Source organism: Petaurus breviceps, unplaced genomic scaffold (genome assembly GCF_028583685.1).
Source record: "Petaurus breviceps papuanus isolate PSGF00001 unplaced genomic scaffold, PetGlider_PUasm1.0 154, whole genome shotgun sequence".
Taxonomy (NCBI): domain Eukaryota; kingdom Metazoa; phylum Chordata; class Mammalia; order Diprotodontia; family Petauridae; genus Petaurus; species Petaurus breviceps.
Genome location: NW_027185715.1, coordinates 8758165 through 8785550, shown reverse-complemented (window position 1 = coordinate 8785550; position 27386 = coordinate 8758165). Strand labels below are relative to the sequence as shown.

The window sequence follows — 27386 nt, the reverse complement described above, 5'->3', positions numbered from 1 at the left end:
GGTAATCATAGCACTAATCTCCCAAGTTTGCTGAGGATAAAATGAGGTAATATTTGTAAAGAACTTAGCACAGTGGCTGGTGCATGGTTAAGTACTGTCTAAATGCTAGCTATTGGTGGTGGTAGTAGTAGTAGTAGTAGTAGTAGTAGTTTTGCTAGGAGTTTTTTTGTTTGGTTGGTTTTTTTGGGAGGGCATTTGGGGTTAAGTGACTTGCCCAAGGTCACACAGCTAGTTTTTATGTTAAGTGTCTGAGGCCAGACTTGAACCCAGGTTCTCCTGACTCCAGGGCCAGTGCTCTATTCACTGCACCACCTAGCCGCCCCAAATTCTATTTTTTTTTAACTTCAACATATCTATCACCTACTGCCATAGGCTCTAATTCTGCATGTGTGTTTTATCTTCTCTGCTTGATTTTTATTTCCATAAGTTCCTTAAGACCAGGGAATCCTGCCTTGTGAATTTCTATATCCCTCCCAGATCTAAGCACAGAAGAACCTCGCACACAGTACCCAGTAAGTGTTTGTTGAGTGAAAGGATAAGTGAACTAACACATGGGTTTGATATCCTGAAATTAAATTCATGTCTTTGAAACATAATTGTTGTTTTTGTTATTAAGTTGTTTTAGTTGTGTCAGATTCTTCATGATCCCATTTTGGGGTTTCTTGGCAAACTTCCTGGAGTGGTTGGCTGTTTGTTTCTCCAGCCCATTTTATAGATTAGGAAACTGAGGCAAACATGGTTAAGTTGCTTGCCCAGGGTTGCTCAGTTTGTAAATGTCTAAGGCTGTATTTTAATTACGAACAATGAGTAGTGGTGACTACAGGCCAATGCTCTGTCCACTCTTCCACCTAACTGCCCCTGAAACAGAATTACATGTGGCAAATATAGGATACAGCATCATTAGCCTGTAAGGAGGTTGTTGTGTGGTCTTCCAAGTGCTATAAAAAGCTTCATTCGACCTCATTCTTTCCAGTGGATGGCTCTAGTTTATGTTTTGTATGCTTGTGACTTTTTTTGAATTTTTAAATTTTTTTTCTATTATCAGGCATTAATTTTTCATTCTCATATCCTTCTGCCCATCTACAGTTTATTTATGATTTTTATGATTTATTCAAAATAGTTCAGTAGATACATGATCTCATTAATGTCCATACTCCCATCGCCGAGAAACATTACCATCTATCCATGCTTTGTCAATCTAGGTGATTCTTATCCATCCACTGCCGTGGATCCCCTGAAGAAATTTTCCTCTCGTCCAGGTAGCACAGCGAGTAAGAGCACCGGCTCCAGTGTCGGGATGACCTGGGGATCGAATCCCGGGCTCCAACACTTAGCACCCACCCAGAAACACCTGGCCATGTAACCTTGAGCAAGTGACTTAACCCCAATTACTTAGGGGCGGCCAGGTGGCTCGGCGAGTAAGAGCATCAGCCCCCAGTGTCGCGATGACCTGGGGATCAAATCCTGGGCTCAGACACTTAGCACCACACCCAGAAATAACTGGCCGTGTAGCCTTGAGCAAGTTCCTTAACCCCGATTGCTTTAAAAAAAAAAAAAGAAAAGAAATTTTTCTCTATATCCATTGCTTTGGCTACCAATGCAACAAACCATCCATCTGTCATGTCACCACTGCATACCTGGCCCCCTGCTTTTTGGGTAATTTCAGTCCTTGACAGCTTCCATTTGACTTCTTGCATGAAGATACTTTTTGGCAGTGTGCTATGTGTGTCCTGCTTACATCTACCATGAATCTTTCCTTTGACCTTTGGGTACCAGTAATGTGGAGTCTTTAACATTTGTAGTATTCCATGATAGTAGTCCTAAAACATCACCAGGCTGGTGATGAAAAAATGGGGTTTTGTGTCAGGGAAAAGACTGGAATGAGTGAAAATGCTCATCTAGCCCTGTTTCCCTCCTGTTCCATTCCAGTCCATTTGTACTGACTATCTACAATATACCCAATTACTCAGTATTTAAGAGCTTATAAGCTGCATGAGACCGTAACTAAGAAAGTAGTACATGAACATATTAAAAAATAAGATATTCATAATAGCTCATAATCTTCTGATCTGGTCCCCTAGCTTTTGCCTTAGGACTGTGATTTCTTGATTAGTAAGAATTTTCCACATTTAGTTGGCCCCAGACCTTACCGTCCTACATGGCAATCCAAAATGGTGCCTAGATGCTCCCACTTCTTTTTTTTTTCCAAAATTTTATTTTAGATTCAAATGCCAGAGCACAAATAGAGAATAAAAAAGAAACAAAACCGTCATAAAAGCATGTCTTGTGCATAGCAGAACATGAGAGGATTCAAAATATATAACAAAAAATTTTCATTTCAAGAAAGCCTATGTAAGAGCAGAGCCAAGATGGAGGCATAGAAGCAGGAAAACTCCATGTGCTCCCCCTATAGCCACCTCAAATACCTATAAAATATGATTCTAAAAATACTTTAGAGCTACAGAACCCACAAAGTGATAGAGAGAAACAAATCTCCTACTGAAGACAGCCTGGCTAGCAGACAGGAAGGGTCCATTCCAGTGTGCTGAGAGCAGAGCCCAGCCCTGCAGGAGCCCGCGGTTTTAGCCTCATAGCAGCCTGACCAGCCAGCTGGAGGGACTTCAGGAGAGTAGATCACCAGCAGCTGTGGCGGTTTCCAGAATTATCAACCTATAAATGCCAAAGACAATGTGAGAGGTCAGTGTGGACTTTGGGAACAGGGGATCTGGGAGTGTAGTCCAGCCTCTGTCCCCAGAGGTAGAAGCGGCTGAGGCACAGCGGCCATGCCGCCACCACTGCATGTCTGCTTCAGAGCTCCAGGCCTGCAGGTCATAGCGGGGCCAAGCAACCATTCTGAGGGGTAATCACTCTTGCTTTAACCTGCTTAGATTTGGATCACAGTCTTGGGTGGAGGTCCTGGGGTGACCAGGTGCCAGAGTCGATGGACACACTTCAGAGAGGGCAGCCAATTAATAGCTGCAGCAGCTGCGAAAACCCCAGCAATTTAGGACAAAGCTCCCCCATCTGGAAGCAGAGTTCTACTGTGGCTAAAAGCTCAAAAGTCAAGTAATTGAGTGGCAACATGAGGAAGCAAAGCAAGCACAGCAGTCAAACCTTAGATTCCTATTTTGGGGACAAAATGGATCAAAGCATGGAACAGCAGGAAGACAGTGAAGTCAGAACTCCTGCACCAAAAGCTTCCAAGAAAAATATGAACTGATTACAGGCCATACAGGAGCTTAAGAAGGATTTTGAAAACCACATAAGAGAAGTGGAGGAAAAGTTGGGAAGATAAATGAGAATGATGCAAGAAAATCACCTTAAAAAATAGACTAGGGGTGGCTAGGTGGCGCAGTGAATAGAGCACCTGCCCTGGAGTCAGGAGGACCTGAGTTCAAATCCGGCCTCAGACACTTAATACAAAAACTAGCTGTTTGACCTTGGCCAAGTCACTTAACCCCAATTGCCCTCCAAAATGCAAAAAAAAAGAAAAAAATAGACTAGCTCAAATGGCAGAAGAGGCTCAAAAGGCCAATAAGGAAAAGAAAGCCTTAAAAAGCCAAATTTGCCAAATGGAAAAAGAATTTCAAAAGCTCATTGAAGAGAATAAGTCATTTAGAATTAGATTAGAGCAAATGGAAGCTAGTAACTTTATGAGAAATCAAGATACTATTAAACAGATCCAAACAAATAAAAAATAGAAGGCAATGTGAAATAACTCATTGGAAAAACCACTGACCTGGAAAATACTTCCAGGAGAGATTATTTAAAAATTATTGGACTACCTCAAAGAAAGAACCTAGAAATCATCCTTCAAGAAATTCTCAAGGAAAATTGTCCTGATGTTTTAGAACCAGAGGGCAAAATAGACATTGAAAGAATCCACCTATCACCTCCTGAAAAAGATCCCTAAAAGAAAACTTCTAGGAATATTGTAGCCAGGTTCTGAAGTTCCCAGATCAAGGAGAAAATATTACAAGCAGCCAGGAAGAAACAATTAGAATATTGTGGAAACACAATCAGGATAACCCAGGATCTGGCAGCTTCCACACTGAGGGATCAAAGGTCTTGGAATATGATATTCTGGAGGGCAAAGGAGCTGGGATTAAAACCAAGAGTCACCTACCCAGCAAAACTGAGTGTCATGTTTCAGGGGGAAATATGGTCATTGAGAGGAGTAGAGGACTTTCAAGCATTCTTGATGAAAAAAACAGAGTTGAATAGAAAATTTGTCATTCAGATACAAGAAGCAAGAGATTCATGAGAAGGTAAACAGGGAAAAGAAATCATAAGGAACTTATCAAAGTTGAACTATTAACATTCCTACATGGAAAAATGATTATTTTAACTTATAAAACTTTTCTCAGTATGAGAATAGTTGAAAGGAATAGAAATGTATATATATATATATATATATATATATGTATACATACATATATATGTCTATATAGGAGGGTATATGGGCATATGAATACATATGTTAGTGTGTGTATATATGTATACAGGTATACATAGAGGGCACAGGACCAACTTAATAGGAAAGGATGATACTTAAAACATAAAATTAAGAGGTGAGAGAGGAATATAATGAGAGGAGATGGGGAGAGACAGAATGGGGTAAACTATCTGATATAGAAGAGGCAAGGGAAACTTACAATGGGGGAGGAGAACAGGAAGGCAAAAGGGAATGTGTCAACCTTACTCTCATTGAATTGGGCTTAGGGAGGGAACGACATACACACTAAATAGGGTATCTCACTCTACAGGAGAGTAGGAGGGAAGGGGATGAGAGGAGGGATGATGGAAGGGAGGGCAGACTTGGGGGGAGGGAAGTTGGGAGCACCCACTTTTGAAAAGGGATGGGATCAAAATAGAGAATAGAACAAGTGGGGGGTGGGATAGGAGGGAGGGAAATATAGTCAGTCTTTCCCAATATATCCACTATAGAAATGTTTTGTGTAGCTCCACATGTACAACCTATATTGAATTGCTTATCTTCCCAGTTAGGATGGGTGATGAGGGAGGAAGAATCTGGAATTGAAAGTTTTAAAATCAAATGTTTAAAAAAAAAAAAAATATATATATATATTTTTTTTTTTACATGCAACTGGGAAATAAGATATACAGACACTGGGGTATAGAGATCCATCTTGCCCTACTGGAAAGTCAGAGAGTTTATGGAGGAAGATATAAGAGAGAGCGTATTGGGGGAGGGGGTATACAGTGGGATGGCTGTTTTTGGGGTGGTGGATAGGGGAAAGATGGGGAGAAAATTTGTAACTCAAAATCTTGTGGAAATGAATGATGTATACTAAAAATAAACATAAGATTTAATTTTTTTTTAAAAAAGCCTATGTGATAAATAATTGTGTTGAGAATTGTCCATCTTTTCTTTGCTTCCTTGTGAGTTTTTTTTGGTCTCTGCTGTGCACTTCTTTACTTTGTTCTTTTTTCCCCTCCCCACTAACCACCACCCCACACCAAAGGCCACAATAAAGTTTGGATATGTTTCTCTATAGCTATAGATGTATACATACACATATACAGACATATGCTTTCCCAAACCTATTCTACTCCTGACCTTTGTTTTTTATGTATGATTATATTTCTTGTTTCCTGTCCCTTCTGCCTCCTCTGCTTTACTTCTGTCCACTACCTTGCCCTCCTATGACTTGCCTACCCCCCCCCCCAGGTCCCTCTCCTGTCCTCCCATTCCCATAAATCTAAGCACCCTTCTATATACCCTGTTTACTTATTCTCTCACCCTCTCCTCTAGATGCTCTCACTTCTGACCAGATCCTCCCGTTCTGCCCTTGGGCCATGCTCTCCTTGTTGGTGAAATTTTACTATTATATCACGACCCCAAAATCCCAGGGTATTGTGTCCTCCCAGCTTTCCACTTCTTTCATTAATTGCATCAATAATCAACCATTCTTGTAAATTGCCCCATGACTCTGTTGGCCCCCCTGGGAATTCCTGGCTCACAACATCCCACCCTGGTCACCACTCCGGAATGGAAGCCCCTTGAGGATATAGACTGTCTTGTTTTTTGTATTTATGTATCCAACTTAGTACAGCTTCTGTCACACAGACAGCATTTACTCAATGCTTTTCACCCATTCTTCTCATTACAGTGACCTAGTACCTCCTAAATGCTTCCATAAACTACAGCTATTATGGGGCTGAACCAACAGTCATAGATATCGTGTATTGTATATTAACAGTCTGTGAGATAGTTACAGCTCTGCGTATCACCTTGATATATCTCCATACCCTATTTCAGCCACATACGCGTATCTGCTTGTCCTTGTCCCTCCTTCTTTCCCTTACTACGGAGGCTGCTGGGCCCGGAGGCAGGAAGTAAGAAGTCAGGTCAGATGCAGCCTCAGACACTTACCAGCTTTGTTACCCTGGGCAAGTCACATAACCTCTGTTTGCCTCAGCTTCCTTAACTATAAAATGGGGATATTATTAACAGCACCCACCGCCCAGGGTTGTTTTGAGAATCAAGGGAGAGAATATTTGTAAAGCATTTAGTCCAGTGCCTGCCACATAAGAGGCATTATATAAATACTTATTCTCTTCCTTCCTTTAGTGTTAGGTTGATAAAGCAGGTTGGCTTGGGAAATGGCATGAGTGCTTCACACCAACCCTCTTCCTTCCTCATCTTCTTCCCTTAAACCAGTGTGACCAAGCAAACAGTACTGTACTATGTATAGGACTGCCCATAGAAGTAAACCTTGTGTCTAGACCCTTATCCATCTCAGAATCTAGGAAGAGAAAACCGAACTCTAGATGGCCCCTCCTTAAATATAACGACTGTTCAAGGCTTTTGTAATTTAGCTAAGACAAATGTTCAGTGAGTTCCGGCCATCAGACATATGATACACAGTGAAGGAGTTCTGTGTTATAAAAGGTTATGTATTATCAGGAAAACACAGCTACAGAGAATCTGTTCCTGGGAAGCACTGGGTTTGGGGGAGAGGGAGGGAAGAGAGACAGAGGGGTGTCTCAGGTTGATGTTCTTAGGATTTCAGGTGTGTTCCTTTGAAATCCCTTCATCAGCACTAGCCTACTCTCAGAGGAAAGCTAGCCCTCCGGCAAACGGATCCAGAAATCAGAGAGATGACAAGGACAGGGTTTGTCCACAGTCAGTAAGTATGAAAGTGCCTACTATGTTCCAGGCAGTGATCTAAGTGCTGGAGATAAAAATACGAAAAAAAAAGGCAGTCCCTGCTCTCAAGGAAATTTCAAGTCTAATGGAGGAAGACAGTACACAAAAAGAAACTGAAAAAGGGGCGGGGGTGTGGCAGGAGAAGCCTTCTAAAGGAAACAAGAAAATAGGTATAAAGGCATACACATCAGAAACAAGACTGCTAAAATGAAAGAATGTGACTGGAAGTGTTGTTTATGCCCCTAATTCCATTTTCCCATAAGCTCTGTAGTTTTAATTGTGTGATTTTGCAAAGCGCACTTGTTTTGGGAATGCATGTTTCCTTACAGCAGAACTGACTGTACTTTATTAAACAAATTAATCAAAGTCATTATTCCTCTTAATCTGTTCCATTTCAGGGAAGAGTCCTTCCTGGACTGATCAGGGTTCACGGTTTTTAGAAGCTGGTTAGGGTTTTGATAGGGATGTTATAAAAAGATCTTGATGTTAGACATTGGTTTGGTGATAGTTAAGTAAATTCTGATAATTTTCCTCATTTGGAGCAGACCGGGGACTTTGGACTAAAGAGCTGCCGAAACATTGTCATATACAATCAAGAAAGGGGTTTGGGTGGGTTAAGAGATGCTTCCACAGTAAGGAACAAATTTTATTCATCTTTTTATCTCATACCATGCCTTTCAAATGTGATAGGAGCTCAGAAAGTTTGTTGAATGAATGTTTTCTTCAGCAGAACAAAATTTTTTGCCAGGAATGTTCTTTGCAGATAGATAACCACAGGTACATATTAAAGTCATTAGGTCTAACTGACCGGCTTAGGAGATGCTTCAGTTTGGGATCCATCCATCTCATCACCTGAGTCTACCCTTAAGGCCTCTTTGCCCTGACAGGATAAAAAAAGTCTGTTTTTAATTCCACCCTTCTCCTGCCTAATGAATCAGTCAGCAAGCATTTATTAAATGTTTACTATGTGCCAGACTTTTCACTAAGCGCTAGAGGTACAAAGACAAAAGGGAAAGTCCTTGCTCTTAAAAAGCTTACATTTTAATGCAGAAGACAGCATATATACATACAAAATGAATCAGATAATTATGGCAATAAGACAGTTCCCACCATGGGTTTCAGGGAAATATGGCTTCAGACGCTAACCGTATGACCCTGGGCAAATCGCTTCGCCTGTTACAGTCCACCTCAGTTTCCTCACCTGCAAAATGGGATGTTATGGAAATAATATTTGTAAAGCGTTTCATTAGAAATGGTGTCCAGCGCAGTCATGAGGCATTCCTCCCACTGTGCTCTGCCATTTGTCAGATCACTTCTTAAGTGCAGAATCAAGTCTGGAGTAGCCCCAGAGCACAAGACAGGAGGACAGCTAAGTCAGGATGACTAAAATGATCTAGGGAGTTCGAAGCAGTATCAGGAAGGTCTGACCAAAGGCACAGGAGATGAGACTTCAGAACGTGACTCAAGTCATCAGATATTTGAAGTGCTGCCCTGAAGGAGGGGGTGGACTTTTTCTGTTTGGCTTTAGGAAGACAGAATTCTGGGGCTAGTGGGTAGATGTTAGGCAAGGAGGGGAAGGGGAGTAGGTCAATTGTAGCTCAACAAAAGGGAAACTTCCCAAGAATTGAAACTGTAAAAAAAAAAAAAAAAAGGCAGGGTGAGCTCCCTGATTTCCATACCCTTGCAAATGTTGTCTTTGTGGTTCATGCTTTGAATGTGATGCATCAAGGAGGTATGTGTTGGGAAAGGGTATGCGCTACACTGGAGGAAAATGCAGCCTTTGAACATTTATTCCTTGGAAGCATGGTTTTTTTTTGGGGGGGGGCAGGGTGTTAAGGTTGGGGGGTATCTTATGTGACCAGTTAGTCTCCTGCGTTTGTAACCCTTTGACTTCTTGGAATTTGTTCATGTGTTTCTTTCATTTTTGAGAATATCTTACTCGGAGATAACATATACACTCGATTAGCTATCTTGTCCTATGGGAAAATAGGGGGGAAGGGGATAAGAGGGGGGATGATAGAAGGAAGGGCAGATTGAGAGAAAGGGTAGTTAGAAAATATCTTACTCCTCTTCAGATAGCTGTTGTTGAGTCATTTTCCAGTTGTTTTTGATTCTTCATGATCCCATTTGGTGTTTTCTTGGCAAAAATACTAGAGTGACTTGCCATTTCCTTCTCCAGCTTATTTTACAGATAGGGAAACTGAGGCAAACAAGCTTAAGTGACTTGCCCAGGGTTACACAGCTAGTAGTGTCTGAGGCCAGATTTGAACTCAGGAAGATGAGTCTTCCTGACTCCAGGCCCAACACTATTCACTGCACCATTTAGCCTGCCCTCTTGAGTTAACAGCCCTTTATGTCGAAAACTAGGATATAGCATTTTACGTATCCTTTCTCTTAAACTCTTGAAAGTCAATTCACCCAAAATCTAGGATATTCACAGATGATGCCTAATGTTCTCCTCATAAGCTAATATCTTCCCAAGTTTTTCATCATTTTATTTTCTCCTCTAGTTCCTACTTTAATACTGGTCAGAATCAGTTCCAAAAAAGCTGGTTTGGTTTTGTTTGTTTTTTTTATCTTTTATTCTACATTTTAACGAAGGGAATTATTATTGATGTTTGCATTCTATAGGTTAGTTCTGGGAGAAATACAATAGAGTGTAATTTTTTATAGGTTACTCTTATACTTTCTGCCTCCTGAAACCTAGATGCTTTATTTTCTGTGTCTCTTGCTAGCTACCAAGAGTCCTTGCTTGGTTCTAGAAGAACCACCAACATAGCCCAGTCTCTGGAACATTCCAGTATTTTCTATGTCCTTCGCTGCAGCTTAACTACAGTGTTGAGCGCCCAGATTCACTAGTCCTAGGGGCTTCCAAGGCAAGCCTTTCTATAGTGACAGATTAGTGAATTTTAGTGTTTTCTCAATTATCTGCTTAGATATATCTGCCCAGATTACCCAGATAGATGCCTTTGATATGCAACTAGCATAATTGCTTCCTTACTTTAAGTAACATCACAGCCCGCCCACCCATCCCTTTTTATGGAAAAAAAAAATTATAAAACTTATCAGATTTGCAAGAAATATGTCAAACTGTCACATTTTTCATAAAACAGCCTACACAAATAATGTTGAACTTATATTTTATTTAAATACAATTAAAAATTTTTTCCCATTTTTTATAATACAAAGATCTCAAACATATAATAAAAATAACACAAAATAATATAAACTATCACTGCGCTGCATTTGCTGCCATAGAATCAGTAGTTAATCAGGTTAAATCTTTTTTAAAAGGGGTCTGAAAGGACAGGAGGGAGAAGTGTTTGCTCAGACACTTTTACTTTTAATCTCTAAAATAGATTAACATTTTCCCCATCACTTTCTTAAATCTAGACAGCAAGACGACCCATCAAACCCTGATTTGTTGCATTTACCCATTTCCAAAGTGCAAATATTCACACTGAAAATTTAGCAATCTGCCTTGAGAGCTGTTTGGAGCTGGGTCCAGCACACCCCTCCAGAAAGGGTCATTTAGCCTAGAGATATCAAACCTGCAGGCTATGTGGGGCCAGCAGAATTCCTGGGAGTGCTGCCTAAACCACATTAACATGTAATTGGGAAATGTTTTTAAATAAAAATGCGGTACAGATACAGCTAAAAAAAAAAACAACAACAGATATTTCTTAGTGATTTTCTAAGTCAGTATGAGCCCTGGAAGGATCCATTTCCATTTCAGTTTGACACCACTGATTCTAGCCCAGTATTTTGAAGTTTATTCAGGCCCATATCTGACCTCGACATCAGTTCTATTGTAGGATGGGAGAATCCAGTGGACATTGGGGTACACCAAAGCTCCAAGTTATGAGGGTTGTAGCCTATTTCCCTGTGACCGGAACCTCTGCCAACAACAAAAGAAGACACGTGTAGAATCATATGTACCCAGGATGCAGGAAATGAGGGAAAGTTCAGTAACATGTTCTCTGTGTACGGATCCAACCCCAGTAAGAACATGCACCCCTTCTACCAGTTAAGATGAATTTGTGCTTTTAGATTTACTTTTTATTGTCTTTATTTTGAACTTTTCTTCGGAAAAAAAAAAAGATGGATATGTTTGTCAGTAGTAAAATATCTACTATTTTTACCCACTGCCTTGCACCCTTCTCTCTCCAGGGTTCTAGCGGAAGGGGCATATGTCCCGCAGTTTAGAAAAGTGAATTAGCAGACTCCCAATCCAAACAGAAGAGATGCTTAGCTATTATCTTCCAGATGGCCTTCTGAAGAAATCTAACTTTCTGTGCTTTCGCTCACCTATTATAGTAAGCAGAGCACTAGAATGGGAATCAGGGTCGGAAATAGGCATGAGACAAATGAATTTCTCACCTTAATCCGTCTTGTCTGGCCATTTGCTGTTGCAAAAATAAAAAGAATCGTGTTATCTCTTCTGGCTCAGGGCTGGAAACAGCCTTCTCTAAAATACATTAACATTTTCTGAGAGCCTGACCCTTTCTGACCCTACCCTGGAGCCCATTCTGACCAGGAAGTGCCTCCTCCTGGCCTCACTCTTTCCCCCTTGCTGCCTCTCTCTACTCCTGGTTCTCTGGTCTCTAGTGGTCCCCAGTTCCTCCTGAATTCCTGCTGCTCTCACTCTATCTTTACTACCCATCCTCCATACACACTTCCCATCTGGGCATCTCCATTCATTGTAATTTATTCTTTAACCTGTGCTGGGCAGTTTGTCATATCCCAGAGACCACTGGACTTGAGAAGACTTCCCCTTATTCAATATATAGCCTTGTGCAAGGTCCCTGATCTCCTTGAGTCCCATTTCCCTTTTCTATAAAATGGAGAGGCTGCTTGGTCCATTGAGTAGAAAGGTCAGAGAAACCTGGGTTTAAGACTCTCCTCTAAGACATACTGGCTCTGTGGGCTCCTACTAAGCAGGTAAGCCCTATAACTTCTCAGTGCTCCAGGGAACACTTTTAAAACATCAACAGTAGGGGTGGCTAGGTGGCGCAGTGAATAGAGCTCTGGCCCTGGAGTCAGGAGGACCTGAGTTCAAATTTGTCCTCAGACACTTAAAACTAGCCATGTGACCTTGGTCAAGTCACTTAACCCCAATTGCCCTCCAAAAGGCAAAAAAAATTTTTTTAATAAATAAATAAAAAACATTAACAACAATAATAATAATGTTTGTCTTTCATTGTTAAAGAGGAACAATGACAGCCTAAGATTGATATAATAATAATAAATTATATTTATATCTTTTTTTATATTCTAAATTACCTCTCTACCCCAACCCCTCACAGGGAGCCATCCCATATATTATAGAATTTCTTTACTATTATAAATTATAGATTAGTTACAAATCTGCATTTGAGAAAGAGGGCATTCTTCCCCATATAAAGGAGATGACAGGTCCAGAGGGAAAAAATGAGAACAATATTTGTATTAAATCTATCCCAGGACCAGAAACTATGCCCTTGTAGACCTGATGATTTCTGATTGGTGAGTGCCACCTCCCAGGGTCCACTCTTCAGCCTGTTGGACTCCAAATATTAACTGAATTTAGGGGTCTGTATGTGATTTAATTAGTGGAGGTACTTACTCCCTTCACAGATGCCGATTGTAAATTCTTCCCCTACCTCCAGAGACTTGATCTTTGAGGGTTGCCAAGACTGAAAAATTCATCACTTTGTGGCCAACCTAATGACCAGCCTCCCTAGACTTAGCCAGATTGGTCCTCAAACAGAAAGACGCTTTGGTTACAAGGCCAATGCTCGAGTCTTCCCAGCCTGGCTGAGATTCAGCAGAGCCCACAGCCACCAGAGTCTCCTCCTTGCCATGATGAGTAATTAGAGGGTTTTAGTGGAGAGTGACTAAATTCTAGTCCCAGGACAGAAATGGCCAATGAGAGAAAAGAGATGTAAAAACCCCCTTACCTAGGACAAGATGTAGCCCTAGATAGAATTTGTAAATAGTCAAAGCTTGGCCTTGGCACATTGCCGTGTCAGGTCCACTGGTCCCCCATATGCCCATACTCCCCTAGGATGTCCCTCTTTCTTACACTTGGGCACCACCATCACCCCTTGCCCTACCCCATCTGTGTACACACAAGTGCTCTATGTTCCAAAATTCTCTGCCTTCCTTCTCTCCTTCCCCCCGTAACCCCCAGGGGAAAAAAAAAAAACCTTCTTCTTCCAAGCAGCTGGCTTAGGAAGGTGTTATAAAGAAAGCAATCTGATTAAACTAATTTATCCTTTCACAGTAATATGAAGGACTGATAGACCCCCAATCCTCCCAGAGCCATTTGCATTTTTAAAAGAGGATCCTGATTAGGCCAAATGAAGCTCTAATTGGTAGAATTTCAGGCAGCCTTACCAAGTGAATTGAATAGGGTTTAAGTGGTTGGGGGGAGACCTGTTTGGACAGGGATGACAACATGCAGCTCCACCAGCTCTGCCTAGGGTCCACTCTCTTGGGTCATTTCTATCTGTCACACCTTTTCTGTTTCTTAAAGCCACAGATTCTCTAAAAGCTCCTGGGTTTTCCTTCTATGGTAATAGCAGAAGGAGCCAGGTATGATAGGGTGGGAGAGAGGAGTGATGTTGTAGGTAAAAGACTCTTGTTCAGTTATTTGTGACCCCGTTTGGGGGTTTTCTTGGCAAAGATATTAGAGCAATTTGCTATTTCCTTCTCCTCATTTTACAGAAGAAGATACTGAAATCAGAATAAGGTTAAGTGACTTGCCCAGGATCACACAGCTAGTAAGTGTCTGGATTTGAACTCAGGAAGATGGGTTTTCCTTATCCCAGCCCTAGCTATCCAGACAGAGGTTACTCTGCAGGTAATATCTGTGAGATTGTCTGCTAGTTAAGTCAGTAAACAAACATGTGTTAAGCTCTTCTATGGCTAGCTCTGAGTATACAAAGACCCGCAAACTCAAGGATCTTACATTCTAATGGGGAAGACAGTTTACAATAAAATTACATGTGAGATATAGAAGGTGAAAATGGAGATAATTGGAGAGGGAAGCCAGATATTGCCAGTGTACTGTGTTGGTAGGAGAGGCAGCAAAGGGGAATACTTCTGGGCACTTCAGTTTCAGCTGGTGTGGCTGGTTCTATCAGAAAAAACTTTACTTGCCACTTACGTAAAGGAACTTCAGTGTTTGAAGTCTCTTTTGAAAATACCTTGAAGTTTTTATAGCCCCCCATCTCATAATTATCACTCTTTACAAAGAGCTGACTAGGTTTGTCTAGACTGGAATTCACTAAGGCATTATTTCCCTGTGTTTTGAGAAGGTTACCACCCAACTCTAGGTGAATCCATACCTGGAACGTGGTTATCATTAGCAAGCTAAAGGCAGAATAGCAGCCACCATTGGAATTCAAGCAGGGGGGAAAGGTATAGATAAGTCAGTCCTATACATAGGTTCCCAGGGTGAGTGGGTACAACCCTCTAGGGGGTGCTGGAATCCATGATCCAGGGGGCAGCCATAGCCTTGGGTACAATTGAGGGGCATTGAATAAAAATAAGGGAGAAGTGGAAGCATAAGGAAAGAAGAGAAGAAAAATTTGAAAAACCATTTGTACATGTTTCATCAGTTGTATAACAGAGTTAAAGCCATAGTGATTGTATTATTTTCCAAAAAAGCACACAAAATGCAAGAGTTATAACCCATCATTGGTCAAGTTCACCAGCAGGTCTTAACAAGCAAGTGTTGGCAGGTGAGCTTGTCAAGCATTGTCCGGAAGTCCAGCATGCATCAGCAGGAATATGTGTGTGTAATGACTTGTTTACAATACAGTTACATGATGCGATATTGCTTCATCAAACTTTCAGTGCAGGAAAAACCTCACAAATTTACAATAAATTACTAAACTTAAGGTGTGTCTTTTTTAAAAAAATATTTTGCATTTTTCTGAAATTATGCAATTTTTTTTAAACCCTGTTGACAGGTTAAAGAAAGTAGATTTTCCAAGGGGTGCTGAATAATTTTTTTTGAAAAGGGGGTGCTATAGAATCTCGTATGCACATTTGGGTTTGGGGCAATGAGTCATCAAGTGCTTGAGTCTAAAATAGTTCTCGGCTCATTTGGGTATCCAGATTTTGTGAGCTATAAAGGAGAACTGGGAAAGTTTTTTTGTTTTTTTTTGCTATGCTATGAGGAAAATAATCCAGATTGAGGATTTTTTTATTTGCTTACTAATGGGTTTTGTGGTGTAGTGGTTGTTTGTGTGTTTTTAAAATTCACTTAATTTGTGGTCTGAGACAAACTGTGTCATAACAGGACAAGATTTTTTTGCCCAGATTGGAAGTTGATGATGTTTTCTTACCATTTCAGAGCCATCATTGTCAGGAATGGAGAAATCATCCCCATGTCTTCAGAATTCACACCAGAGACAGAACGCCAGCGGCTGCAGTACCTGGTAAGAGTCAGCAGAGGGGCAAGAGCTCTGTGCATATCCCCCTTGTGTAAGGGAACATCTCACGCAGCAGGTGTTTTATGGTGTTTAATGCTTCCTCATGCACCTTCTGCCTGGAGAAAGCATGTTGGCTTCTCATAAAATGATGTGATCCAGTTTACTTCCATGACTGTTAGTAATAGTGACTAATTGTTTTTCTTTAATTTTTTTTAAATATTAAAAAATTAAGTATCCTTTGGGGTCTGTCCATGTTTATATCTGTTATTTCCTGATATATTCCACATTGAACCCTCCCTAGTAACAAATGAAAACAATTCAGCAAAACCAGCAGACTGACAAAAGCAATCACATCTCATAGTGTATGCAACATTCTGTACCTGTAATCCCCCACCTCTGCTAAAAAGGAAAAGTTTGCACTTTAATCTCTGTCCTCCAAAACCAAATTTGACCAGTACAGGTTAATCTGATTTCAGCTGCCTTTTGGCATTGCCATCTTCCTTTGCTCTGTGTTACTTGATTCAGACTTTGCTATCTTTCTTTTTATTTCTCAAACTTATTTTTTCCCTTGCACCATCACATTCACAAACCACAGTTTGTTTAACCATTATCCAATCAGAGCACCTATTTTGGTTCTAGTCTTTTGCTGCCACAAAGGTTGATGCTCAGAATATTGTAGGCATGTGTGGGACCTTCCCCCCATTAACCTCTTTGTAGCCTAAGCCCACTTTCATTCCCCAGGTTCTTATAAATTTAGTTTGTTCAGAGGGTATGGACGCTTCAGTGACTCTTTTCATTTAATTGAAAATTGTTGTCCTGAGCACTTCAAGCAGTTTACACCTCTACCAAGTATTGATGACTTATTGTAAGAAATAAGATTTTCTCACATCTGTGGCCAGTATGTCATAAGCTGGAGGGAAGAGAGGAAAAAAAAAAAACTTTCACACACTGGGGGAAGGGGAGGGGGGGGGACACACATGCATTTGACACCTTCCCTGTGACCCATCACTCTCTCTTACTCGAATAAAGGCATTGGAACTTTTAGTAATACCAAAGCAGAAAAGATTTCTGCCCTCTCCTCAAAACTGTCAATTTCCTCTCCCTGATTCCCAACTCACATTTCATTAATGGGAGACACACACCCTGTCTTCATCCGCTCATTTCACACCTGGGGGACAGATCGCTGTTGGTCCTTTGAAGCATCTTTTAGGGATTACCTAATGGACCTATGAACCTTTTTTTAGAAGAAGGGATGGAGAGGAGACTGCCCTGTGAAGGGACATTAGATTTCTCAGAGCTTTTCTCTTCCATTCTCAGATTTTATTTTCCTTTCCTAAAATGCTCTATAATGTCCCCAAATTTCCAGGACAAAGATTTCTTTAGGGTGGCTTCCTTTGGGCACTCCCTGAAGAAATGCCCCTCCTGGTCTGAGTAGCAGATTTCACATTTTAGAGCCACTGTCTTCTGTCTGTACAGCTAGGTGGCACCACAGTGCATGGAACACAGCCTGAAATCAGGGAGAACTGAATTGAAATATGGCCTCAGATGGTTTACTAGCAGTGTGATCCTGGTCGAGTCATTTAACCTCTCCTCATCTGTAAAATGGGGATAATAACAGCTCCTACCTCCCAGGGTTGTTGTGAGGATCAAATGAGACACTATTTGTAACACACTTTGCCAAAAGCACTGTATAAACCCTAGCTGTCATTGTTATTTGTTGCTTCTTTGTGTTTTGAATTGGAGTTATGTATGTCCTTGTTGTTCAGTCATTAGGTCGTGTCTGACTCGTTGTGACCTGTGGTCCCTACTGTCCATGGAGTTTTCTGGGCAAAGATATTGGGGTGGTTTTCCATTTTCTTCTGCAGGAGATTAAAGCAAATAAAGATTAAGTGACTTGCCCAGGGTCACACAGCTAGTCAGTGTCTGAAGTCAGATTTGAACTCAAGTCTTCTTGACTCCAGACCCACCATTTTAGGCAACTTAGCCCATGTACACATACCTGTATTTGAATCATCCATTTAGAAACTATCAGTAGAAGTACAAGCACTTGACATAATCTAAATTCTTCCATGATTAGAGTACTTTCCATGGAGTTCAGAAATCCCCACGTCACTCTTCTCTGAGCAGTTGGTCTAGCAACTTGGTCCAGTTAGAAATGGAATGCATAAACATCCTGGTTTTAGCTTTTTTTTTGTTCCGACGGGGATTTGTTAAGAGGCTGTGCCTTAAAGCTGTCAAGTCCAACTAGGGCGTTCATGTTGCAAAAGTCCTTGCCTCTTCCTAAATAAAATAATAAAAGTAAAAAGTGAAGTCATTAGGAATACTGGCGGGTTTGTAGCAAAGAAGAAACTTTAAAACAATCAAGGACAATAAGGAAATTTGGTCCAGGTTTTTTCTTGTTTTTATTTTGTTTTTATAAAATGTTACAGCTACAGACAAGGAAAACACCTTATAGGATGTGATGACATGATGAAGAAAAACCACTTGGAAAGATAGAAGAATTCCAATCAACACAGTGACCATCCATGAGCCAGAGGGCCTATGATGAAGCGTGGCACTCACCTCCTGACAGAGAGGGCACACAATGAGACATAAATTGTTTGGACACAGTCAGTGTAGGAATTTGTTTTGCTTCACTATATGCATTTGTTGCAAGGATTTTGTTTTTCTTTCCTTTTTTTTTAAGTTTTGATTCCAGATTCTATCCCTCTCTTCCCCTCCCTCCTTCTTGATATGGTAAGCAATCTGAAATAGGTTATACATATGCAATTATGTACAACATTTCCATATTAATCATTTTGTACAAGAAGACTGGAAGGGAGGAAGGAAGGAATGAAAAAGAAAAGAAAATTATGTTTCAGTCTGTATTCAGATAATACTGGTTCTTTCTCTAGAGATAGCATGTTGCATCATGAGTCCTTTGGGATTGTCTTAGATCATTGTATTGCTGAGAATAAGTCATTGGAGGAGAGTGGGGGTGTTGAGGCAATTGGGGTTAAGTGACTTGCCCAGGGTCGCACAACTAATAAGTGTCTGAGGCCAACTTTGAATTCAGGTCCTCCTGATTACAGGGCTGGTGCACTTTCCACTGTGCCATCTAGCTGCCCCAGCTCTCCTTTCTAATGAAGAAAATCATTTAAGGAAAGCCATGCTCTTCAGTGACTGCATCTGTTAATGTATACTCCATTCTGTGTCTGTACCTCTCTAATAACTGGAGAGGAATGTTTCATCATCAGTTCTTCAAGACTGAGTTTGGCCATTACAGTGCATCAGACTATGGCTACCTTTCGGTGGTGTTTTGATTTATATTGGAATCACTGGATTTCTTGTTCTCCTGATTCTGCTTGCTTCCTTCTGCATCAATTCTTATGAATCTTCTGTGGGCTCTTTTCCAGCTCCAACACCAACTAGGCATAGAACTAGACCCCTCTGAGTCCTGATTTCCGTTTCTTAATAAAGTAATAATGTTGACCACAGCTTAATATGCATAAACATTGCACACTTCCCATGGTACTTTAGCACATATGGCAGTAGATACAATAATAGACCAACTCTCGATTGTCCATCCAGTCTGAACATCATAGTTTGGACCAGAGACATATTACTGTATTGAACCTGTATACTGTACTCTTTAAATATGACAAACCTAATTTTGTCTTTACCCTTTGGGAAGTGTATGCAGTGTGAATGAATGAACACATGATTGAGTGACTATAATCGGTCATTCGAGTAGTCATTGGAGCTGCATTAAACAAATGTATACACCATGACTTGTAATTTCCTATTTGACTCCACTGGCCTAACTAAAATACCACTAAAAATTGGAATGTTTATTATTAGTAATTATTATTATTAATTAGTAATTATTTTTAATTAATTAGTATTTTTATTTAATAATTTAATTGATTAGTAATTATTATTAATAGTGAATATTATTAATAATTAGTAGTAGTAGTAGTCACTGGTTAGGTCACATTTTATTTTTATGACTCAATGAGATTTAGCATTGAGATTTAAGAATGCCCAGGTATTTCTTTCTCTCTCTCTTTTTTTAGCATCCTTTACTGGGGACTGTCAGAAATTTCAAAGAGTGCTTGCTTACTCTGGGTAAATTATTAGTGATTTTGCCAAAATATATAATGAATGGAATTTATAATTCAGGAAATTTGCATATGAAACATAATAGATCATAGATATAGAGCTTGGAGGAGTCCCATTAGAGTTCATCAGATCAAACCTCAACATTTTATGGAATCTAAAAAATATGAATCATACTATATCACATAGCATAGAATCAGTGAAATAAATGAAGAAATGGAGGCTTTATAGAGATAGTGATTTGCCCAATGACACACAGTTTAGCAGCTGACTATTTTAAAGTATCAGTGATGGTTGTTCTTGGCATGCAAAATCCAGATTTTTTCAGACCACTTCATGTGATAAGGTAACTTGTTTCCTGACCTCCTTAGATGTTCCATCTGGATCTGTGTGAAAGTCTGACATTAGCTGCTTTTCAGGTAATAGGAGTAATTTAGCAAGGCACCAAGATTATGAGTTCATCTTGGTGAATATGGCATGTATGTGGTCATACCTTGGCAGATCACTTTTTAAAAAATATTTTTATTTAAAGTTTTAAGTTCCATATTCTATCCTTACCTCCCTCTCATCCCCCCTCCCTAAAATGATAGGCAATCTGATGTAGGTTATATATGTGCAATTATGTAAAACATTTCCATATTAGTCATTTTGTACAAAACTCAAAAGGAAAAATGAAAGAAAGAAAATGAAAAATCGCCTGTTTCAATCTGTATTCAAACGCTAACAATTCTTTCTCTGGAGGTAGATGGTATGCTCCATCATGAGTCCTTTGGCTTTGTCTGGGGTCGTTGTATTGCTGGGAATAGCTAAGTCATTCACAGTTCTTCACTGCACAGCATTGCTATTACTGTGTATACTATTCTCCTGGTCCAGTTCGCTTCACCATGCATCAGTTCATGTAAGTCTTTCCAGGCTTTTCATCTTACTTGTCATTTCTAATAGTACAAAAATATTCCATCACAATCATAGACCACAGCTTGTTTAGCCTTTCTCCAATTGATGGGCATGCCTTCGATTTCCAATTCTTGACCACCACAAAAAGACTGGCAGATCTCTTTGTTTCTGTTTGAAACTTTCTAAAAAAAGTTTCTGTCCTTTCCTTATTTTGTATCTTTCCTTCCTCCCCACCTCTTCAAAAAGAAAAAAAAGGCTGGCTTTTTCCATCTCCCCTAGGCTTGAATAAAGGACCTACTCATGGGCATCTCACTACTTATCAGGAGCTTTGACCCACTCCGTTTCCAATTTGGGCTAGTTTGCTACTCCTTAGGCAACCCCATTCCCATTTCCCCTTCCCACCAGGAGCTCACCATATTGATGCCAAATTTAGGACAGTCACCCAGTTGTCTTAGCCCATGGCAGCTCAGAACTCTCTAGCTCAAGAGACCCTCCAGTCTCCAGTAGCTTCTAATAAGTGTGTGCCACCATACCTGGCAGAAGGAAGAAAGAAAGAGGAAGGAAGGAAGGAAGGAAGGAAGGAAGGAAGGAAGGAAGGAAGGGAGGGAGGGAGGGAGGGAGGAAGGAAGGAAGGAAGGAAGGAAGGAAGGAAGGAAGGAAGACTATTATTTCTCATCTTTCTGCTTTGATCAAGTAATAAAATATTTTGAGGGTACCCAACAAGCCAGACCAAAGGAGATTTTTTTTTTCTTTTAACAGAACCATGACTTTGCAGAAGCAAGAAACAACTCTGAGGAAATAATTCGTCCTGGTCTACCACCTTTACTTATGTTGGGCTCACCCCCATGTAACTTTGTAGTGTTTTCTGTACCCATTGAAGTACATGACTTAACCCAACTCTGCTTCAAGGTGACAGTCAGGACCTGATCTCTAGTCTGGGCGCTTTGATAGCTCTGAGGTGGGAGAGTAATGGCTTTCGTCTGTTGGGTTGAGACATATTTATAAACTCTGATTTGATTACATTAAGATGTGCCAGAATCATCAAGTTCCAAAGAGTGCTTCCCTCCCAGCAGAATAATCTAAGCTTGCAGCTGCTTTTCATCAAGGCCAGTGCACAGAACAGATGAAAGTTGGTTTCACATGCACATTTAATACACGTAAGTGTAATGTCATCTGGAGTGATTCCTTGCAGTGTCCTCAGAACTACGATTTTAGATTCTGTCTCTGTAAAACCACTTTGTCGTCTTCCTGTTTTCCCCAGTGCTGGGTCTTGGAAAGGGCTTCAAGTGAGCTGCCGCGATTCGGCCTCTTAGCCCTCTGTGATTCTTCATGCTCAGTAGTGACTTAGGAAGAGCGTACCTTAAGCCCGAACCCTGCTTTAAAGATGGAGTGTAGTCGTGAGATGAACTGGCCTCCCTACGTTCCACTTAACCTTGAGAGATAGTTGTTAAACTGAGTGAGCCTGGCTTCAATCAGGAGGTATGATGGCAGGGCTTTATCTTCTCTTTGCTCTTAAAAGACCAGTTCACAGAGTGATGGAAGATTAGACTCCACTTTTTGTGTCCCCCACTGCAATCCCCCTTTCCCCGCCTTTTCTTCCCTTCCATAAAACTGTACAAGTCTAAAAATATTCTAATAAAAAAAACCAGTGGGGAAAAAACCAACAGATACATTTTTCATATCTACCATGAATCCCGTTTTTCTGGATTTTTAGAGCATGGTACTGTTCTAAGAAAAGTTCCTCTTTCCTCTGGGCAGCCCTTGTTTTGATCCTGTCCCCCCCAAAAATACTGCAGCTTTTGTTTTCTGCCAGTTCTATGGTAGGGGATAGATGTTCTGGCTTTACACAGAGTTTTCTATTTTCTCTTCTCATAAATGAAATAAAAATTAAGGGTGCGCATGTATATGGGGGAAGGGGATATGGACCTGAAGACAGGTGTTTTTTGTTACCTTTGTGAGCACATATTCTTTCATTGATTTAACAGAAGAAAGCAAAAAGTGTCCGAATATAGAAATGGCAGCGGAATTGGCAGATCTGGCCATTGTTGTTATGGTCCCATGTGGTTTGTTTTTTTTTAATGATGTGTAAATTCCCATGTTGACCTAGACAGTGACATGCAGAAATTAAGTTCCTAAAAGTATGTTCTTGAAATCCTAAGGTTTTTTAGAGTCAAATAAAGAGCGATTCTATAATAGAAGTCCTGCCCGTATTGTACCTTAGACTTCCCAAGTTTTTGCATTTCTCCTTTTGTTTTTCTCAAAGTCAGAAATATGAGCCTTTTTTTTTTTTTAAAGACGTGGTCTTGTAAGTCAAGCACTGAGCCCCGGCTCTCAGGGAGCAGCCTCATCTGAACATCAGACCACTAGTAGTTTGCTATGTCACTCATTATACCTCATTTGTGACCTTAGACTTTCTGTGCCCATGAATTGTCGGAAACTTCTAACGTTCTAATCCCTTCTCTGCTTTAATATGACGGATCCTCCTTTTCCTGAGAGGACATGCTGGACGGGAACCTCAGTGTCTGTTACCTAATTTATTTTTGAAGTCCCTAGTTTAAAAGATTGGAAACATTCATTTTGTTAAACTGCATTTGAGTGGAGGGATTTAGAACCCCGGAAAGTTTACCTTCTCACTTCTGCCCCTCAGAAATCCTTGGTTTCTTTCAAGGCTTACCTCCACTCTCTGTTTTAGTCACAAGTCTGCCACAAGCAGTTTTGTAAATTTAGATTAAATGATGTCTAAAGCATATTCTGCCTAGAGAAAGGTCTAAAACTTGGTAGAAAACTCTTAAGACATTTTGAAGTTACTTTTTATTTTTTTTTTCCAACAATAGGTAATATTCCACTATCAAGACTGCACAAAGGTTCAGGTTTAGCTAACAGCCTCACTATAATAGTAATTAAAAATTCAGTGTATCCTAGAGAATCATCTTCCTAAAATTATCCAATCTTCTTCAAAGATTCCCTCTCAGGCCAGACTTCTTAACCCTTTTTCTGTGTCCTGGACCCTGCTGGTAGTCTGACAAAGCCTTCAGATTCCTTTTCAGAATAATGCTTTTAAAATACATAAAATTAAATATATAGGATTGCAAGGGAAGCCAACTGTATTGAAATATAATCTCTAGACAAGAAAATGGTCATTACAGTAATTTTGAAGTAGTGTTGGACCCAAACTGTATTTCAAGATATCTCTTGACATATAACAGCAGCAATGATGTGTTTTGAAAATATATATAATTTCCATTGATGACAAGAGTCGCAACTACTGTTAATGGTACTGTGGTTGCCTCATATATAATTGAGGGGAATGTTACATTTCAGTTAGATCTTAGTGAAAATAAAGATGATTTTTCCCCCCAGCTCAGTCCAGGGACCTTCTGAAATCTTTCCACAGACCCTATGTTAAAGACCCATATTCTAAGAATTTTTCTTTCTACCTGGTCAAAGGAGAGCCCAAGAGGTAATCCCATTAATTACAGTAATAAAAGACTTCTTTTTATGTGAAGTCTGTCAGTCAAGGTCCTATCATCTTTGTGATGGTTGTTTACTTGTTTAATCACATCTAACTGGTCATGGCCCCATGGATCATAGCACCCCAGACCCTTCTGTTCTCCACTGTCTCCTGAAGTCTGTCCAAGCTCATATTCATTGCTTCCATGACCCTATCTATCCATCTCATCCTCTGCCATCCCCTTCTCCTTTTGCCTTCAGCCTTTCCCAACATCAGGGCCTTTTCCAATGAGTCCTGTCTTGTGGCCAAAGTAAACCCAAACCTTTGAGGTTGGCCACCCTTATTCCATCTTTAGGGAAAACAGAGTTCCCCATTTCCTTCAAAGAAAGTGGTTGAGCCTTTGGTAAGGGAGAAAAGCAATCATTTGATTGTTCACAAAGATGACTTTAAACTAAAATATTGTCTAATATGAATCCTAAAGAACTTAAGAGGAGGGAGGGGGGCAGCCAGTGTGCTTCCATACCTCTTGCCTCCAGATGCTAGAGCCTTCTTTTTCATAATTAACCTATATCTTCTTTATTCATTTTATATATTCACTACCTATAGGCACTTAGCACAGTATTTAAAACATAAGAGGCACCTAATAAACACTTAATTCTGTTTATGGAACCTTCTAAGCATGCCCTTTTGTGGAAACTCTCACCTACTTTAAAATGTCTATTAAAATGTCTTTTGTTTTTTGAGTTCAACTTATTTAGTATTTGTATCTCTTCTATTTCCTAAAATAATTTGAGATACCTGATAAAATCAAACAATAAAAATTTATGCCAACCCAAAAAATTATTAAAAAGGAGCAGAAATGTAGATGTTATTAGGTACCTGGGATGAGTTCATTACTAGACTTGAATTCTGAATTTATCACTGAGTTATCAAGCAAAAGATGAAAAGGGAAACTATATCAGAATGTATAGTTATCATCTGACCAAAAATAAGAATATTGATTCATGCAAAAATTTTCCATTTTCTTTATTAATATAAATTTAGTCACCAACAAACATGCGCAATCACATAATAGCAAAAACTATAAACTTTCATTATTTTAATAAGTTAATTTTAACAAAGTAGTGACAAAATTATCTTGCCCCTTCTGAACTTTTTTCCTTATTCTATTTTTCCAGTTTTTGTTGCTGTTATTATTATTATATTCTAAGACTTAGAGATGGAAAGAACTCACCTAGTCTGATCCTTTTATTTGACAGAAGAGGGAAATTGAGGCACAGAGCGGTTAACAGACTTGTCCAGGTCCGCATAAACAATAAGAAACAGTCCTGGCCTTTGAACCCAGGCCCTCTGAGGCCAGAACCACCGCTTTTGCATGACCACAGCTTATTTCCATGGTCATCAGTAAGGAAATCACTTTTTTTTTTTCCTGGCACTGAATTTAACATAGCTCTGATAAGAGACACCTTGGCTAAAAAGTGTCTTCCTCTTTGACTTCTCAAGAGACATAGAAATATAGTTCAGATAGACATTTCCTGTATCCATCCTCTCTCAAGGCAGAAGATGTAACGTGCTAAATTATGATTCATTGAAGATAGGGAGAACTGAGATAATGGAGTCCAGATTCACAAATTCAGGGCTGATTATTAAAACCTAGAGGACCAGAGCAGAACATCAGAGAAACGAGACAAATATACCTGGCCCTTAGGGAGAGAGACTGAACCTATAATTTACTTGGTAAAGAGGGAATTCCCCAGTGAGAAAACTCTCTATCAACATAGATAGACCCCCGTCCTTGCAATTGTTAGAGCCAGCTAGGTGGGTTCAGTGGGATCAGGAAGACTCAGACACTAGCTGTATGACCCTGGACAAGTCATTTACCCTTTGCCTGCTTCAGTTTCCTCAACTGTGAAATGAAGATAATAATAATAGCCCTGACCTCATAGAGCTGTTGGGGTAATCTAATGAGATGATATTTGTAAAGCAGAGTGCCTGGTATACAGTAGGTATTTAATAAATGCTTTTCCCTTTCCCTTAAAGAGTTGCCTACATCCCCAAGAGGTTGTGACTAGGATCATGAAGCCATTGTGGATCAGAGGATCAGACTGAACGTCAGTCTTTTTGACTCCAAGGCCAACACTGCCTTATCACCTTACTAGTTAGAAAAAATCAGTGGTAAGGTCAAAAACAGAAAACCCCACCATCAATAATAGAAACCCTCTTTCTGCTTATTACATTGGAGAAAATTAAGACACATTCTTGACCCTCCTTTTCATCCATATGTGCCCAAATCTCTAATCCTTAAATAACCATTTCATCAATAACACTTTCTGGGAAGAGAAGGAGATGGGATGAGGCAGCAAGAGGAGAGTTGGAGTTGGAGTTGGAGTTGGCCGGTCTGCCACCCAGGGTGCACAGAGGAGAGCTGCCAGGCTCACAAGCCTCCTCTGGACTGGGAACTTTTTCATCCGATTCTGAAGTAGTGTACCTTGATTTTGGAGGAAGAGCTGAAATTCCTGAGGTGGCAGCTGTGAGTTCAAACTGTGACGGAAATGAAAGCTGGCCTCTTGAGCTTTTGATACCAGCCGTGGTTGCCCCAGAATAATGATGCCTACATGTCTTGTCTTCTTTCTCTTATCACCTGAGAGTGTGTGTGTGAGTGTGTGTGTGTGTGTGTGTGTGTGTGTGTGTTGGCAGGGCAGGGTACCTATTCTATAGAGAAACTGTTTCTGATAGTGAAAAGTAGCCCATTGAATGAAAAATAGACATCAATTCATTTTTTGTCATTCATTTGCTTTTTAGTCATGTCTGACTCTTCCTGACCCCATTTGGGGTTTTCTTGGCAGATACTGGAGTGGTTTGCCATTTCCTTTTCCAGTTCACTTTTACAGATGAGGAAAGTGAGGCAGACAGGGTTAAGTGACTTGCCCAGGGTCACAAAGCTAGTAAGTATCTGTATCAGCAATGCCATATTCACAATGCCTATAGAGATTACAAATATGCTGATATAATTATCCATCACAAAATACATCATGTTTGCCATATGGGGAAATAAACTAGAAAATTTATTAAGATACCAAAAGACTGAGTCCCAAAACCAGAAAGTGAAAGCCATCAGAGTAGTTATGACATTGGCACAGATAGATAAAGTAGAAAGCACCCACATTTTCAAGCCTTTAAAACAGAACAGGCTACCTCAGGCAAAGGTCCTCCTCTCCCCACTCACAGCAACCACCCAGCGTCCGGGAAGCGCGCTCCCAGCAGCTCCGGCCCCTGGCAGTGCTCAGCAGGAGTCCTTAGCAGAAAGTCCTTAGCAGTCCTAACTAAAAAAAAAAAAAAAAAAAAA

The 27386-nt window shown here is 40.2% G+C and overlaps 1 protein-coding gene across 1 annotated transcript in view; it reads left to right on the top strand.

Annotated features, from left to right (window-relative positions):
• Nucleotides 1-27386, top strand: part of PPM1H (protein phosphatase, Mg2+/Mn2+ dependent 1H) — a 313802-nt gene that overhangs the window by 197098 nt on the left and 89318 nt on the right. The window contains exon 5 of the mRNA XM_069080699.1: nucleotides 15519-15603. Within this exon, the coding sequence (XP_068936800.1) occupies nucleotides 15519-15603 (85 nt within the window). The remainder of the gene's footprint in view (nucleotides 1-15518; nucleotides 15604-27386) is intronic.